The following is a 17,356-nucleotide window of genomic DNA, read 5'->3' on the forward strand; positions in this document are numbered from 1 at the left end:
AGGCAGAGTGTGAAAAGAAAAGCCATTTTTATTTCCAAGACAGCCTCCATGTCTCTTACCTGATGCTCGCAGTGTATCTGGTTTAGATTTCTCCCCTTTGAGACAGAGTGGACCAGATCCGGGATGATGTGCTTCTCCCTCCTCCGCACCAGGCTCTCCTTGATGTCTCTCTCGCACCACTGAGTAATCCCACTGTCGCCCCCAACGCTCACATTATTCATTCTTCAGATCAGCATCATTCACCATGGCAACCAGCAGGCATCTACGCACAACGCTTTCAGGGACCAGTCTGCGTCGCTTCTGCCAGTGAAAGGAGCTTTGTGGTTCCTTCAGCCAAAAATGGGCAGTATTCTTCAGGATGATCCCCAGGATAGCATATTCTTTTTGGTGCTTCTGAATTTTCTCTGTAGTAGGCTTGTTCTCCCCCCACCCACCTCTCTCTCTCTCTCTCTCTCTCTCTCTCTCTCTCTCTCTCTCTCTCTGTGTATGTGTGTGTGTGTGTGTTTAGGTACATGTATACATGTTAAACTTATGTAGAGATCAGAAGGCAGCCTTAAGTGTCATTTCTCCAGAGCTGTCTACTTTCTGTTTGAAACAGAGTTTCTCATCAGCCTGGAATTCCACTAAGGCTGGCTGGCCAGTGAGCTTTGTAAGCTCTCAAAATACAAATGCTCACCCCTAACCCTGGCATTTTTTATGTGGATTCTGGGGATCGAACTCAGATCCTGAGGCTCCTTGAGGTGAGGGGTTTACTGCTAAGCCGTCTCGCAGGCTGACTAGTGATAATTTTCTTATTCCATCTTGATCTGTGGATAGTGGTTTCCAATGCAAAGATGCCCTTCAGTTCCACATCGAACTGCAAACTCATCCCCATCCTTTCCTACCCACATCTCCCTGTGACTCCTCCACTACCTCTAGACCCCCTTCCTTCTTCTCATTTCCTGCATTGCCTCTGCATTATGGTTCTGGGCTAGATTCTTTTATTGTCTGGATCCCAGTTCCTTCATCTATAAAGCTTTGAACACCTCACGGAGAAAACGTGGCTACCAACATTTCAAATACCTGTACTCTTGCCGAGATTGCTCGGCCATTGTATCCCTAGAACTGGGTTGAGTGGCGGCTCCTCAGCATCAACTTTAGGACACGCCTCGTTTGGAAGGAGAGTCTTTGTGGGTGGTAATTAGTCAAGGGTCTCGAGATGAAATCATCCTTGATCAGATCTATTGTCTGGAGTGTTTCTAAGAGAAAGGAGAAGGTTTGAACCCATGGAGACACATAAGAGGAGGCCATGTGGAGGCAGAGGCAGGAGTGGGAGCAATGGATCCTTAAGCCAATGACCATGAGAAATGGGGGACAGGGTGGGGGGAGGGGACAAGGGGCAGTCCTGCAAGCCTACTGATTTCAGGCTTCCTGTCTACCGAACTGTGCGAGAAGGCTTTCTGTCACTTTTGAGCTGCCATATTTGTGCCAGTTTGTCACAGCATTCTAGGAATTTCAGCAGGGCTCTCCTGGTTGGGCTCACACTCAGCTGTAGAGTTCTCAACACAGACATATGAGCAGCTGCTTGCCAGTCAGCCACCTGAAGCTGACGTGAGAAATGGAAACTGGTTAGTGTTCTTGGGGCAGATGGGATCCCATCTGCCTTTTCTCTGAGGATTCCTGACTCTTTCTGTTTGTCCCGAATCTCTTCCTGGTCTCTTCAACATTACAAGAATATCTCACCATCGTCTGTACAAGAGCCTGAACACATCTGAATGGTGGGTGGGATGAGCTCTGAATTGTGTGTGTGTGTATGCACACGCGCACACATGTGAATATGTGTGTGTCCATGTGGATGCCAGAAGCTGATAGTGGATATTAGATGACTTCCTTAATCACTGTCCACTTAACCTATTGAAGCACAGTTTCTTACCTCTTACTGGAACCTAGAGCTCACTGATTTCACTGATCTAAACTAGCCGGCTTGCCCTGGGGATCCTGCCTCAGCCTCCTGTGTGCTGGGATTACACACAGGCCATGTTTGCCCAGCATTTACAATGGGATCCCGTCTGCTAGAGATCTAAACCCAGCCCTCACAACTACATGGTAAATGCTTCACCTTGGAGCCCTAGATTTGGATTTTATGTAATACATACATACATGCATTATACATACATACATACATACATACATACATACATACGTACAAACATACACACACACACACACACACACACACACACTTTCATGCCCTTGCCTTTTAGTGCCTGGATATCATGGACCTCAGAGAGATGTACATATTTGCTTCCATCTTTGTGGGAACTAAAAAGTTAATTTCAAAGAAAGCAGTGGTCCCATGAGCCCAGAGAGAGTAGGAAACGGAGGTAAAGTAGGGAAGGTGCAGCTAAATAGAAGGAGTAACTTCTATCTCTCTATAACGTGGCAGAACAGCTGTGATTGACAGCAGTTTATTGTTTCAGAGTAACAATAGGGAGGATTTTGAATGTCCTCAATACATAAATGTCTGAGGTCATGGATATGTCAGGCATCACTGCAATCTGTATGCGCTGAATAGAATGTCACTCTGTATCCCATAAATACATACAATGACTATGCATCAGTCAAAGATAAAATATATTTTTAAAAGTCAGCTTCCTCCTTGGTTCTTGGACAAAGCATCCAAGTCAAGCTATGAAGGTCACTTGATAAAACACATCAGTGGCCATCAAAAAGCCAGAAGAAGCTGCCTGGTGAGTCACCACAGCCAGGGCAAGGGGCTCTGGAGGCATGGAGTCCCAGGGTGCACGATGTTCTTGAACAGACAGGTGCTCTTGGTCTTCTCTTGGCATTTACTCTTACCAGGAGCCTGTTTTAAACCTGCTGTAGGCAAGCTCACAGCAAGTCCCTTCTCAAATGCCGATGGTGATACCCCGCAGGGCATCCTCTCTCTACAAAAGGGTCAGCACTGCTGTTTGCAGGTGTCCTTTCAAAGGTTATTTTGAGGGAAACAAAAATACCAGAGTTAGCCTGAGAAGGGATGCAGCAAAACTCCATCCTTTCTCCACAGAGTGGGAGTCTGTTTTTAATGCTCCAGGGTGGCATCTGCTCCCATAGGTTCTTCATTTGAAGAACTAAGGGACTCAGAGAACATGAGGCCCAGCAAAATGAAGGGATTAGGGATGTAGCTCAACTGATAGGATGCTTGCCTAGCCTGCTGGGGCTAGTCCCCAGCCTTTCATGTAGCAGATGTGCTGGCTCATGGCTGTAATCAGCACTCCAGAGGTGGAAGGAAAGGGATCAGAAGTTGCCGGCCATCCTCGGCTATGCCAGGCTGTCTCAAAAACAGTGAAACCAAATGTCAAGAGAAGACATGGCATGCTTCAGGCTTGATGTCTGCTAAGTGGCTGGGCTGGAGACAGAGTCCCCGACTCTGGTATTACCCATAATGAGCCAGTAAAGCTTTCAGCGATATGTGTATCAGGGACAAATTCCTCTCAAGAGTGAATCAACCTTGAATGAGGGTCCCTGGCTCCTACTGGTAGTGAAGAAATGACCTGAGGGTATACCTCTATCCCCGAGCTAGGTTTGATACTTGGGAGAGGTGTAGTACCCAAGCAGCAGGCTTTAGGACAGTGGTTCTCAACCTCCCTGATGCTGTAACCCTTTAATACAGTTCCTCATGTTGTGATGATGTCCAACCATAAAATTATTTTCATTGCTACTTCATAACTGTAATTTTGCTACTGTTATGAATTGTAATATAAGTATCTGATATGCAGGGGATCTGATATGCATACGCTGTTGTGACCTACAGGTTGAGAAACACTTCTTTAGGATATCCACCTCAGAGGCAAATTCTGGCTGTGTGGCCTTTGACACATTCCCTCCCTCTCTTGTGCCTTGCTTTACTCAACGATACAGCAGGGATGTCGGCAGTGCCTGTTTTATGGTATTGATGAACGCATCCATGTCTGTAACAAGCTGGGCTTGGAAACAGTAGTTCATGCTATTAGGAAAATGTCATTGGGCCAAAACTATTCTCTGTGCTACTTGCAGCTGTGTCTTGAGGCCCTCAAAAGCAAGATTCACACTACCAATTGCATGCACTGCCTTACTTCTCCCCCTTAAATCAGCACTGTTGGTTTTAATTTTCTGATGCATCACTTGGGCATAAATGAATGAACATAGGTTCGAGAACATAGGTATCACACAACTCAGAAATAACCCCGGGATCACATGGTACACTTTCCCTGGTACTTTTCTTCTATGTATTCACATGACAGGATGAGTCTTTCTATCATTACCAAACACAGCAGAGACGGAAAGTCAGCAGCTGACCAGACTCTCACGGAGCCAGATTACAGGACAACAGTGCTTCAAGCCTAGGCCAAGTGGTCACAGAGTCTGGGCTCCTGATTGGCCCCCGATGGCCAGTGCCACTGCTTGCATCTGGGTCTCTATCTTACCCCTACCTGCTTTCCTTGATGTTCTCATATCCTGAGAGGTAGAGGGACAAGACAAGGCACAGTGGATTCCAGAAAGATACGGAGGAGCAAAGAGCTGAGAGCCCCTGCAGAGAACATGCAGTTGCCTGAGAGTAACTGAGGAAACTGTGGGAAACAGCAGCTCACTGGGGGACCCGCCAGCAAGCATTTTCTCTTCTGAACATCCTGTGCTCTGGAGTCTGAGTACACCTGCCTCAGAACACAGGAGGATGTCATCAAAGCGAATATATGAACGGATGCTTTAAATTTCTCTTCCCTGCACTCTACAATATCATGGACCTGTCTTGAAAATGATACAGATGTCAGCACAGATCATTCGCTCTTTTAATCACTTCCCAATAGCCCAGCTTTTAGAAACTGTTGGCGTTTCCTTTTGTTAGCACGCTCATCACTAGCTATACACTTCCTCTGTCTCAGCCATGGGCATGATTATAGGACCTCCATCCAGCTCTTCCACCACATCCCCATTAGATCATGGTCCAGAGGGTCCAAGCCTCTCCAGCCAACTGGGTATCAACACATCTCACCTTAACTGAGCTAGGGCATTGACACCAACTAGCCCAGGTGATAAAATTATCAAAAAGCCTCACACGGGCACAGTCATCTCCCCTCCCTGGTGTCCCTGGACTCCACAGCATGGCTTCCCCCATCAAGGCTTTTATGATTATAGCTGCACCTGTTTGTCTCCACATGGACTCTGGATCTCCTATTCTAAATGGAGATGGTGTTGTCTCGCCAGCTGTCACAGCTAATTGTGGTTCCCACAGGCAGACAGTCCTCATCCTGGAACTCTTACTGTTATAGAACAAAGTCTTTGCAGGTGTGATTAATGGGAGATCTTAAGACAGGCAGAGGAGCCTGCATTGTCAGGGTGAGCTCTGAAGCATCACAGGTAGCCTTACAAGAGAATGCCCTAGCAGAAGGATGTGATAGGGAGACTGAGAAGCTAGGCGAGATGTGGTCACAAAACAAGGGTCCTAGCACCTTGCAGAAGAGAGCGACAGAGTCTCTGCTGGAGTCTTTGGGAGGAATGTGGATAAGCTAAACCTTAGTGGGGACAGAACTGCTAATTTTGGATTTGTGGCCACCAAAATGTTTCAAGATACTGGGTTTGTAGTCATTTCTTATGGTGGCCACAGAAAATCTACTGGGCAGCGTGAAGGAGTTACAAGGTGGAAGATGTGGGTGTATTAATACACACCTTTAACCCTAACAGTCAGGAGGCAAAAGAAGGCTGGTCTGCTGTGATTTTAATGTCAGTGTGGTGTTCATAGAGAGTTCAAAGCCAGCCAGGGATACATAGTGAGGCTGTCTGGAAAAAAACAAAACAAAAATACTCTTATCAAGAAGCAGGACGCCATTGTGTGTCTGTGTATCATCAAATGAGTGCCAATTATAAAGAAAGGGGTTTGGAGGCTGGAGAGATGGCTCAGAGGTTAAGAGCACTGGCTGCTCTTCCAGAGGTCCTGAGTTCAATTCCAAGCAACCACATGGTGGCTCACAACCATCTATAAAGAAAGGGGTTTGGGATCTCTGAAAACAGTAAGTGTGATTCCAGAGAGCAGAGATGCAATGTATACAAATTGGGTTAGCCATATAATAGAGGTCACTGTTTGGAGTGGCTGGCGATGCCCACTATCTGGTGAGAGATGGAGGTGCAGTTGGTCAGTGTTAGGTTTGTTTGGGTTTGTTTTGGATGTGTGGGGCTGGAGTCTCCCATAGATTGGCCTTATACTCCTAACACCCCTGCTCCCAACTCAGAAGTGCTGGAATCACAGGCCTGAGCCATCACAACTGGTGCAGTAGTGACTGTTACATTGGGTATATTTTCCCCAAGGTTGTTTTTGTTTGGTTCTGTTTTGGTTTAGAAGTTATTTACCTATGATACTTAAGAGCACTGTCCCACCCCAGACCAAGCTCAGCCTTTTTTTTTTTCTTAAAGTCTTGTAGGTAGGCCATCGTGATGACCTAGTGGGTGAAGGCTCCTGCTGTGTAACCCTGATGACCTAAGTTCAAAACTGACCCCTAGAAGTCACCCTCTGATCTCCCACATGCTCACCATGGACTTGTGCTAGCACATCATACATATACATACATACATACATAGGATAACACATAAAATGAAACGTAAAGAAAAATGCCATTTGCTTTTTCAGAAACTGTAACCTGTGCTAGTTTATTTCTTGGTCTAAGTTTAAACAAATCGGATTTCACATGGTCTACATGGTATCTAGTCAGTCTCCCATCAGACAGCCGTCGTAAGTCAGTAAGCAGTGAGTGGAGACGGTTTGCTGTGAGAGTGGCGAATGTCCAGAGTCCCAAGTCACACTGCATTCCTGTTTTTTCTTTGCTGAACGTCAGAAAATGCCCAGGCTCCCCTATTCCCACATTTTCTCAATAGGGCCCAGCCTCCTGCTGAGCCAGCAGGTCAGAGGGGTGCCCTTCAAGTGTGTGTGTGTGTGCATGTTCTGTTCTTCATGTGTGCGTTTCCTGTTGCATGCGTGTGGTGGATTTGGGGATGGGGTGGGGAGCTTGTTCATTTAGGAGGTGGGATGGAAGTCTTCATGCTGGCTCTTCTGCAGCATAAGCTTCCCATCAATATGACATAGGATTGGCACCAGAGACCTCCTAAGTGCACCAAGTGGCTTTGGGGAAGTGTGTGGCATTTTGTTTAACCCTAGTGTGGTAAGATAATTCCAAAGTGTTTCCCTTCTGCCTAAAACTGGGAAGGCCTGCTAAACAGTCTCCATATACCTGAAAGTCTGTTTTCTTTGAGCTGCTAGGAGGTGCTTGGCACTGGGAGATCTTGGGGGGAGGAAGGAGGCTTAGGGGATGGCTAAAAAGGACAAGCTCCTACAAAGAGAGCAGTGGGGGTGGCACGTTGGAAGGGAGTGGCCAAGCACCTCTGTCCCAGCCTCCCCTCCAGGGTGAGGGCTGCCCACGTACCCTGGGCAGTGCTTACTTCTGTGATGGTTTGAATGTGGAACAAAATCTGCATTTGAAGGAGTGTTCTGTCAGCTGCTCCCAGCTCTGTTTTCTGTCCTATCCCCTTCGAGATACACACTATGTCATATGAAATTATACCTCATGTATTGAACTTGTCCATATTAAGAGAATCACCACTGTGGCCATAGTTTCTCAGGGGAGAGGGCTGAGCAAGACACTGTAGTTTCTTAGTCTTCATCAGCTGAAGTAAGATCAATGATTTCCACTGGTGCTTCCAGAGGCTAAGTAAGCATCTTGCTTACTAATTTGCATATCTTACCTGTTAAACTTAAAGTACCATCTTCTTAGAAGAAACCAAGGGTTGAAAATAATTTTTTCAAGTACATCCAACTAGTAAATTTGGGCTCTGCAGGAGAATATGCTGTACATTCAAGGCCAATATGGGCTGCATAGTGAATACCAGGGAAGCCAGAGCTACGCAGCAAAAGTCTGTCTCACAGAATAATAATAAACAAGGATCCTGGGATTTGAACCTAGCTGAGACTGTGCTTACCCTAGGGCCCATCGGGAAGTCTCAGGGTATGAAAATAGAGAATCAGATAGAACAAAACAAAAAGCTGATTGCCATCACCACTACTGTCTTTGTTAGGGTTTCACTGCTGTGAACAGACACCATGACTGAGGCAACTCTTATAAGGACAACATTTAATTGGGGCTGACTTACTGGTTCAGAGGTTCTGTCCATGGTCATCAAGGTGGGATCATGGCAGCATCCAGGCAAGCATGATGCAGGAGTTGCTGAGAGTTCTACATCTTCATCTGAAGGCAGCTAGCAGAATACTGACTTCCAGGCAGCTAGGATGAAGGTCTTAAAGCCCACACCCACAGTGACAAACCTACTCCAACAGGGCCATACCTACTCCAGTAGGGCCACACCTTCTAATAGTGCCACTCCCTGGGCCCAGCATATACAAACCATCACAGCTACCCTCCCACATATCCATCTGAAACACCCCTAACTGTGCAGGGGCAGAAATTCCTTTCATGGAATCTTTGGAGATTTAGGATGATGTACTTTCCTGGGATCATAGGAAAAGCCCAGAATCCCTAGTCTGAGTGTGAGTGAGGGGACTCTTGGGATGAGGTGAGAACTTTGTCACATGTCTCCCTGGCCACAAGCATGCCAAAACATTGTCCTCTAGTATCTGAAAGCTTCAGGAGAAAATTCAAAGCATCATTCTGCATTTTAATCTTTGAAAAGTAAGTAAGTTAGTCTATGGTATAAAAAGTGGGGGTTTTGTTACTTTCATGTAGGGATATAATTATATATAGTAAAATGTGCTTGGCTTTGTTTGGGCTGTAATAACAAGAATACCATAGACTGGGTGACTGAAATAACAAGTACTTATTGCTTATGGCTCTTGAGCCTGGAAAGTCCTAGTTCAAGATCATAGAATAGGGTGCTGGCAGATCTAGGTCTGGTCTGCAAATGGGTATCCTATTATATGACATAGAGAGGGAGCAAGCTTACATGTCTTTTCTTATCGAGACACTGAGTCCCATCCCCCAGGACTCTCTACCCACTCACAGCCTCCAGCTCTTCATGCATTTGGGGGTTAGGAGTTCCGTGTGTAAATTGCAGAGGGACACAGCAGCAGGTCCATCCTTGCACAGGTCATGGTTTCCTGAGTCTTAACAACTTTATCAAGCCACCCAGGCAAGATGAAGTGCTTCTCCATCTCCCTTGAAAGGTCCCTGCTCCTTCCCGTCAAGCCTGTTCTGCCACTGTGCTCCTCCACTCTGAAGGAGCCAGAAGAATACAGAATAAGGCTGTGGTGATGGGACCTGAACCAGATCACACCTCCTAGCATTGCGTGTGTGCTTCACTGTCCTCTCCGCAGGCTTGCTGGAGAACATTGCTGGTTATAGAAGCACTGAGATAGGTTTAGTCTGCACATCACATCACATGACCTGACTCAGGGTTCAGACTGTCACAGCCTGCACACTTTCAGGAGTCAGTGGACACCATACTCAGAGATTTCTCTCCCTACAGAAACCACTCCACACATTTAGAGATGACATAGGCTGTATGCCCTTTCCCAAGTTTAGGCAGTTTGCTGCAATAGATCCAGGTCCTCGGTGCAGAATGCTGTTCTTTCTCATGCTTCATGACTCTCTGTGTGCAGGGATGAGTTCACTAGACATGCTCAGTGGGTGTTCCAGTTTAGCATGCATCCAGATTACTGATGGGAACACTAACTGTGCTCCCATCTTCACATATCCTGAATGTGAAAGAATCTAAAAACCGGGATGCTCACTCTGTGATGGTTAGGATAACTCATGGATAACAAAGCATACTAAACTCAGAGTGCAGGCTGAACCTAATTCAATCTTCCCCGATGACTCAAGAGGGAGTGTATGCCTCTTGCATGCCTCCACATGTATTACAATGCTTTCCATTTAATTCTCGTAGAATGTCTAACTAACCAACTAACAGAGACCGTCAGCTAATAGAGTATCGGGCGCAGCCTTCTCATACTGACATGCTGTGCACAAGATTTTAATAAGAAAGAAATTGACTATGTAAGAAGATTATTTCAACTCCAAAAACAGAGAGAGAGGCAAGTGCATAGATGTCGGAGTCAGCCATACCTGCTTCAAGTCTGAGCTTAGTCACTCAGGGACTGTGTGACCTTGAACAAGCAGGTCTTAGTTGCCTCTTCTGTGAAATGGGACTAAGAGAGTTACAAATCACATTCACTTGTTGTGTGCATTGGATGAAAATACACAGGTAAGCCCCACAGAGCACGGTATGACTGCTTGCCAGGTAGCAGCCTTTCACAAACACCAGTCTAGGACTTGATTTTTTGGCCACACACTCTCAGGCAGACAGGTATGTGTCTTCAGCAACTGTGCTGGGATAGAACCCAGAGCCCATTCATGCTAGGCAAACAGGATTTCACTATGTAGCCCAAGCTGGTCTTGAATTCACAATCCTCCAGCCTCAACTACCTAAGTAATAGGATTGTAGGTGCATACCACCACACCCAGCTCAGAAAGGTCTCTTAAACTCTGTCTGATTCCGTTAGAGTTTCCCTCAGGGTCCATAGGATGGTGATGGCCCAAGGCCAGAGCTCTGGGTCCCCCACCAGGACCCAGCCTAGCAGCTCTACTGTGTGTATTCTGCATATGAGTACCTGTGACATCTGTGGAGAGCTGCTCTGAACATTTTGACTCTGATGATGTAACCCAATACCCATCCTTCACAGAATAGGAAAGCAAGGCTCAAAAAGCCCGCTGATCTTCCTGCATTGTCAGACACAAATCTCCTGACTCCCAGGGCTAGCCATCACCAAACCCCTCAGCTCATAGATGGAAATGGCCAAGAGCAGAGAAGGCAATGGTCAGTCAGCTGCCCAGTCTGTCTATCTCACATTCAATCCCTAGATACCAGATCACCTCTGGGAGAAAGGCAGTCACTTTATCCCAGACCACGGCTTGATACAGAGAAGCTTCCATTTGTCTGTGGACAGTTAGAGGTGGCAGGCTTCCTTGTATTCTTGATATTTACCTGGGAGTCCCTTACCCTTCTTCCACTGGGCAGCAGCTTCTCCAACAAACTACTGACGTTTGCTCCATCTGTACTCACTGGCCACATCTCACTCCAGAACTTGCAGAGGTGTTTAAGAGGTCTCAGGGAGGGAACCCTGGTAGCAGCAAAGCACCTGCAGGAAGCCCCTCGAGCATCCATCAGGGCTTCTCTCACTTATGTTGTATAAACCTCTGTTCCCAGCCCCTCAACATTGCCTACAGCCACATCTATAGCTCCTACCGGAACTTCGTGGGGCCCCCTCACTTCAAGACCATCTGCAGACTGTTGGGCTACCAGGGCATCGCCGTGGTCATGGAGGAACTGCTGAAAATCGTCAAGAGCTTGGTAAGGCAAGACTTGGGTGCTGCTGCAGATATTCAGTAGCTGGGTACAGCTCTGCCAATTGATGTCACCCCGGGAAGTTCTTGGTCCTTATGTCTTGGTGGTTCCTATATATCTTCTCATGTATTTCTTTACATCTCCTTTTAAATAGCTTCTATTTTTATTTATGCATACGTATGTGTAATTGCCTATATGTATATCATGCAGTACCCACAGACATCAGAAGAGGGCGGTGGATTTCCCCCCAAAACCGGAGTTCCAAGCATTTGTGAGCCACTGGTTTGGATGCTTTAGTAAAAGTAGCAAGTGCTTTCAACCACTGAACTGTCTCTCTATCCCCTCTGAGCTATACCTTGATCTCCCCATTTGTGGCTCAGAACTCACTCCTTGTTTTTGCTGATTGAACTGAGAAATCCTGATTTTGACATTCAAAGCCAAATCAGTATTCATTCTGCCCAGCTATGCGCTCCTGATTGAGGATGATGGGCTGGGTGTGTAGCTCAGTCGGTATCATGCTTACCTGATATTCACAAAGTCCTTGGTTCAATCCTTGGTATCCCCATAGAGCTGGTTGCTATGGTGGTACCAACCTGTAATCCCAACACAGCTACATGTAAGTTTGAGGCCATCTTAGACTACATGAAACCCTTTAAAACGAACAAGCTTTTTTTCATAAACATGGCAACATCTCTAATCAATCACCATACATTGTGGCCTTGGGATTTCTTGCTGACCACGGCAACCAATGTTACATTGGCTGTAAGGGGGTTCTGTACCCCTTTACCAGCGTTCTGTGTGTGCCCCAAGTATGGCCATCTGAACCTTCATTTAGTTCCCTGCAGTGCCACTGAAACAGGGCCAAAACATGGAAACAAGACTTCCCTGGCAATCTGAGCCCCTGGAGAGAAATTAACTTATAACCAGCCATATACAGAATAAACCAAACTCGCTCACTCAGTCTGGCTCTTGGGAAACAACCCTGAGAAGCTATAGGTCATTAAGGACTGTCATGCCAAGCTCAGAGTAAAACAGGAAGATGTTGTAATCGATTAAAGATGTCTTGGGAATGAGGAAGATGTTGTAATCAATTAAAGATGTCTTGGGAACAAGTAGGAGGAATGTGCTGTGATTTTTTTCCATGCCTACATTAGATTATGTGCATTTATCTCCACTGCTTCCTGCCCACATTACATTTAATCTCATATCGTCAGCATCCCCAGCCCTGAAAACAGCCCATCCCATATCCGTCGTAAAGTCTACTTTTTTACTATAAAGACAGGGGGGATATTCTTCCTCTTTTAACTATTCAGCCCACAAGTCTCAACTGTAACCTGGCACCCCACTGTGCCCTACATTCAGTACTCCAGAGGGACAAGGAATGGCAGTGGGCTAGCCCACGCCAGCTCAGTCACCTGTACTCTTACCTTGCAGCTCCAAGGCACCATTCTGCAGTACGTGAAGACGCTCATAGAGGTGATGCCTAAAATATGCCGTTTGCCGCGGCACGAGTACGGCTCTCCAGGTGAGTGAATGGAAAGGAATCCTCACCTGAGGTAGGGCAGGGTTCTGCCTCCTCCTGGTGTCAGTCTCTGAACTGCCAGGTAGCTGACATCTTTGGCTGTGCTTGCCACTGACTGGTTAGCCTTTAATTGCTTGAGCAGTGGTGTCATCCTGTGTCAGGAACGGGTAGTGATCCTCTGAGGATGCCCACTGGACTGCTGGCCAGCTGGAGTTAGACTGCAAGTATAAAAGCATTTAAACCAGTGGTTCTCGTCCTGTGGGTCATGACCTCTTGTGGGTCACATGACCCTTTCACGGGTATCTCCTAAGACCATTGTAAAACACAGATATGTACATTCCAATTTATAGCAGTAGAAAAATTACAGTTATGAAGTAGCAACAAACGGAATGTACGGTTGGGGGTCACCACAACGTGAAGAACTGTGTTACAGGGTTGCAGCATTAGGAAGGCTGAGAGCCACTGGTTTAGACAGTGAAGGAAAGGCTTTACATATTTGGTCTTCAGCACCTCTAGCAGGCCTTCCTATTTTCCTATTTAGAGGAGGCAGGTACCCCAGGATGGCATAGATAAACTGAGGCTGGAAATGGGCATTTGTTTTAACCACTCAATATGAGATAGATAGAAGTTATACATTTGGTGTTTCTACTTGTGTGATTTAGAACAAGAGGCTGAGACTAGAGGCTCTGGGGTTCAAGTCTAGCTTCTCCACTTCCTGGCTGTGTGACTATGGGGGTGTTACTTACCCTCTCTGAACCTCATCTGAAAAAGGATGATAATGCCTAGGTAATATGATGAGTAATAACTGAGATATTATAGGTCAATACCTAACTCCATAAATATATATAATACCTATAAATAATAATCTTCCCATTAAAAATTCATATCCCTTTTGAAGAGACAGATGGGCCACAGCTCTTCCATTTGGAATTATGGGTGTGTTTTATTTTGCCCCAAATAATTTGTGTCAGCCTCCTGAGCTTTGTCTAGTATTGACCCTTGCATGGAATCCCACCCTCATGCTGGCATGTTGGTGGCTGCTAAGTCTAGGGCTCAGTTGTCACAGCCCATAAACCTGGCTAACCCTTGTCCATATCCCACTGTCCTTCCTGTGTGGCTGTCAGGGATCCTGGAGTTCTTCCACCACCAACTGAAGGACATCATCGAGTATGCAGAACTCAAAACAGACGTGTTCCAGAGCCTCAGAGAGGTGGGCAACGCCATCCTGTTCTGCCTCCTCATAGAGCAAGCTCTGGTAAGTCCTGAACCCACAGAAACCATGGTGTGTCCAACTGGAGGGACCCCAACACATACTCACATGCCAAGGCTTCAGCCCCGACAAGTACAGGTCTGAAGGTCAGAAGTCCAGAGGGGACAGAGGTTCTGGAGACACACAGCTCTGGGCTCTAGCACTGGCTCCCCCACTGGTCAGACCCAGTCCTCAGAGCAGGCGGCCAAGTGTGAGCCATCCGTTCTTCTGTAAAGAACACCGCCAACCAGCACTATGCTGGGGGGGGGGGGGGGGCGGGGGGGGGGGGAGGGGTGGGAGGCGCGACAGTTTCGAGCTGCTCCTTGCATCCTGTGTGTGCTTGTGAAGGATGCAGCAGGCTTGGACCTTGCTGAATGCAGGGCCAAAATAGTCACAACCAAGAGTGGAAGAGCTTGTTAGCTACAGCGGGCGAGGGGAGCATAGGGCTATTTCTCCATGAATAGAGAAAGCATGGGGACTTTATCCAAGGAGCCTGTACATATTTATGCAGAAAGCCACACATTTAGGAGCATGCCCAGTTAAGGACTGTTCCTGGGCATGTGAAAGGTCATAATTTTAAAAGAGGTATATGTAAAAAAAAAAAGAGTAGCTTGCCTCCATGTATGTATGTGCACTATATGTGTGCAGTACCTTCCTATGCCAGAAGAGGGCATCGCATCCCCTGAAAGTGGAGTTATGGATGCTTGTAAGCATCCCTGTGTGTACTGAGAACCAAACGTAGATCCTCTGAAGAAGCAGCCATGTGCTTATCTGCTGAGCCATTTCTCTGGTCCCTAGAAAGGATGTTTAAAAAATGAATGTGATGAACAGAAATGCCTCTGGGCATGCCCGGTTGCGCCATAAAGTCTTAGCTGAAAATACTTTGAGGATGTGGGCCCCAAGGTATCTGCCTGGTTGCCATGGAAACAATATTGATAATGTCTAAGTGCTGTGAAGGGCAAACATATGTGGTGGGGGTGGGGGGCAGAAAATAGCCAGTGGTATTTATATATTGACATGAGCATTCCTTGATAGGTTAAGGGGAAGGGTTTTACTGTAGATGTGAGAGAACAGCCAGAAGCATCTGGAATTGTCCAGAGCAGAGAGAGAAAGGAGCAGAAAGAGCATGCCCAGCAGACTGGACATGACTAAGAGAGAATCCGGAGCACAGCCGGGTGGGGGACACAGAGAGAGGAGGCGTGTGAGAGAGCAGAGAGAGGGGAGATGGAGACGGAAGCAGAAGAACAAAAGAGGAAGACTGTGCCTAAGAGAGAGAGGGAGACAAGGGAAGCTGAAATATCAGGATCGGAAGGGGAATGAGTAGCTGCCGGGAAGAAAGCTTGTGAGCTGGAGGGAGTTTAGGTCGAGGGAGGAGGCTGGAAGAGTGTAGATGCTAAGGTTTTGAACTGTGTAACAGGTGTTTGTGTTACTGAGCGAGCTTGGGGGCCAGCTTGTGCTTTGGTATCCTGATGGGCAGCGGTAGCATCATAAGAGCTGAAACAGGGGTGCCTGCCTGTGTAGACACATCTCAGGAAGCCTGGGACCAGCTTGTTTGCTGACTAGTGAGTCATCTGCATCCCTGGGCCTGTTCTACTCATGTGACTTACCCAGAGGCTCTCCACGGTTGTTCCCACATTTCCCCACATGTGATGGATCCAATGACTGTCTGGTGCAATGGGAGGAGATGGGGAAGGGTGCTACCATGAGGGTGGAGGGATGTGGGGATGTGAAACTCCTCAGGTCCCCTGGAACACACTCTGGGCATCTCCTCCACCTACACAGAAAGCGTAGGTTACTAAGAGCTGACTCACAGACTATCTGACTGTTCCAGGGGTTAGATAGCAGCCACAAATGAGAGTCGGGCATCTTTCTGAAAAAGGACATAAGCAAAGATCTCACAAGAGGGTGACTGCATGCGATACAGATGGGGACACTCACTGTGAGCTCGTGAGCAGGGTACCAGCAGGGATGGTCAGGAACTATGGAGGGGATGTGCTGTTTAAGATAATAGAACTTGGTGTCTAGAAGGAGCAGAAAGCATCCAAGATGAACAGGCATAGAAAAGCCAAGCAGGAGCTGAGGGCAAGCGACAGCCGAGTGGCAGGCAACCTCTGGCCATGAGACACTGGCAGAAGCTGTAGGGGTCTTGTGAGCAGGAGAGGGGGGATCTGACTTTTTCAAAGGTGTTGTTGGCCACAACGAGAAAGCAGCAACTGGACAGAGAGTGAAGGAGAAGGACGTAGCTATTGTCAACCTGGGTCCATGGAAGAGAGAGGCATGGAGGTAGTGAGAGACACCGCAAAGGCATTGAAGAAGGAAGCAGTCACTGTGAGGGCTGCAGTGTAAGAGCTGACAGGATCACTCACTGGTCTGTGTCATCCCGGGTGAGCCTGGGCATGCCATGCTGTCCATCCTTATCATAATTTGAGGCACTTGGACCCAGCTGCTCTCAGACCCTCGCTGCCCCAGAGGCTCTAAAATGGCACTGTGGAACATCCTCCGTGGGAAGTAATTGTATTCTCTTTTGAATGGACTCTGGAGACAGCTAATGGCTCCTCTTCCTGATAACAGGTTCTTTAACACGGATCAGTGGCTCTGGGTTGCTATAGCAACATAGCCTTCAGAAGTCATAAGGAGAAGCAGCAAAAATTGATCAAGGCCTCAAGAGCACAAGGAGAAGGTAGAAGGGGGGCAGACATGTGAGCCCCCCGCTTTCAGAGGCTATCAGAGCCTCACTTCAGAAAGGAGATGATGCTATCACTGCAGGCTAACTCCAGAGGAAATATCTTTCCCAGCTCCATCGCTAAGGGCAAAAGGACACTCAGCATCTATATTCTCCTAGCTGACTCTACCCTGCCCAAGACACACACACTACAATGTAGAAAAGGAGTCAGCAGCAGAGACAGACTAAAACAAAGAGCTATACAAATGTGTGTGCTGACCCCGGTCTTGGACAACTGGGCAAAGTGGGGTGACACAGACAGGAATCATGCTCCCCAAGGCAGACGGTGCTCCTACTCTGACAAATGGGGAGATCTCTGACTATTCCATGCTACTGGGTCGACAACAGGGCGTGGGGGTTCCAGGGCCTTTTGGGTTTAGAAAGTGGAAATTAAATATGTAAGTGGTGTATCAGTTGTTCCTATTATAGAGGAAAGGATAGGGGGAGACAAGGAAAGGAAGGAAAGGAAGGGGAGAACAAAGGGAAGGAGTTAGTGTATGTG

The 17,356-nt window shown here is 47.2% G+C and overlaps 1 protein-coding gene across 1 annotated transcript in view; it reads left to right on the top strand.

Moving 5' to 3' along the window:
- Positions 1-17,356, top strand: part of Cyfip2 (cytoplasmic FMR1 interacting protein 2) — a 115,366-nt gene that overhangs the window by 75,848 nt on the left and 22,162 nt on the right. Inside the window, exons 24-26 of the mRNA XM_028777730.1 lie at positions 11,224-11,367; positions 12,796-12,886; positions 14,008-14,138. Of these exons, the coding sequence (XP_028633563.1) occupies positions 11,224-11,367; positions 12,796-12,886; positions 14,008-14,138 (366 nt within the window). The remainder of the gene's footprint in view (positions 1-11,223; positions 11,368-12,795; positions 12,887-14,007; positions 14,139-17,356) is intronic.

The sequence above is a fragment of the Grammomys surdaster genome, unplaced genomic scaffold (genome assembly GCF_004785775.1).
Source record: "Grammomys surdaster isolate TR1022 unplaced genomic scaffold, NIH_TR_1.0 313, whole genome shotgun sequence".
Classification (NCBI taxonomy): domain Eukaryota; kingdom Metazoa; phylum Chordata; class Mammalia; order Rodentia; family Muridae; genus Grammomys; species Grammomys surdaster.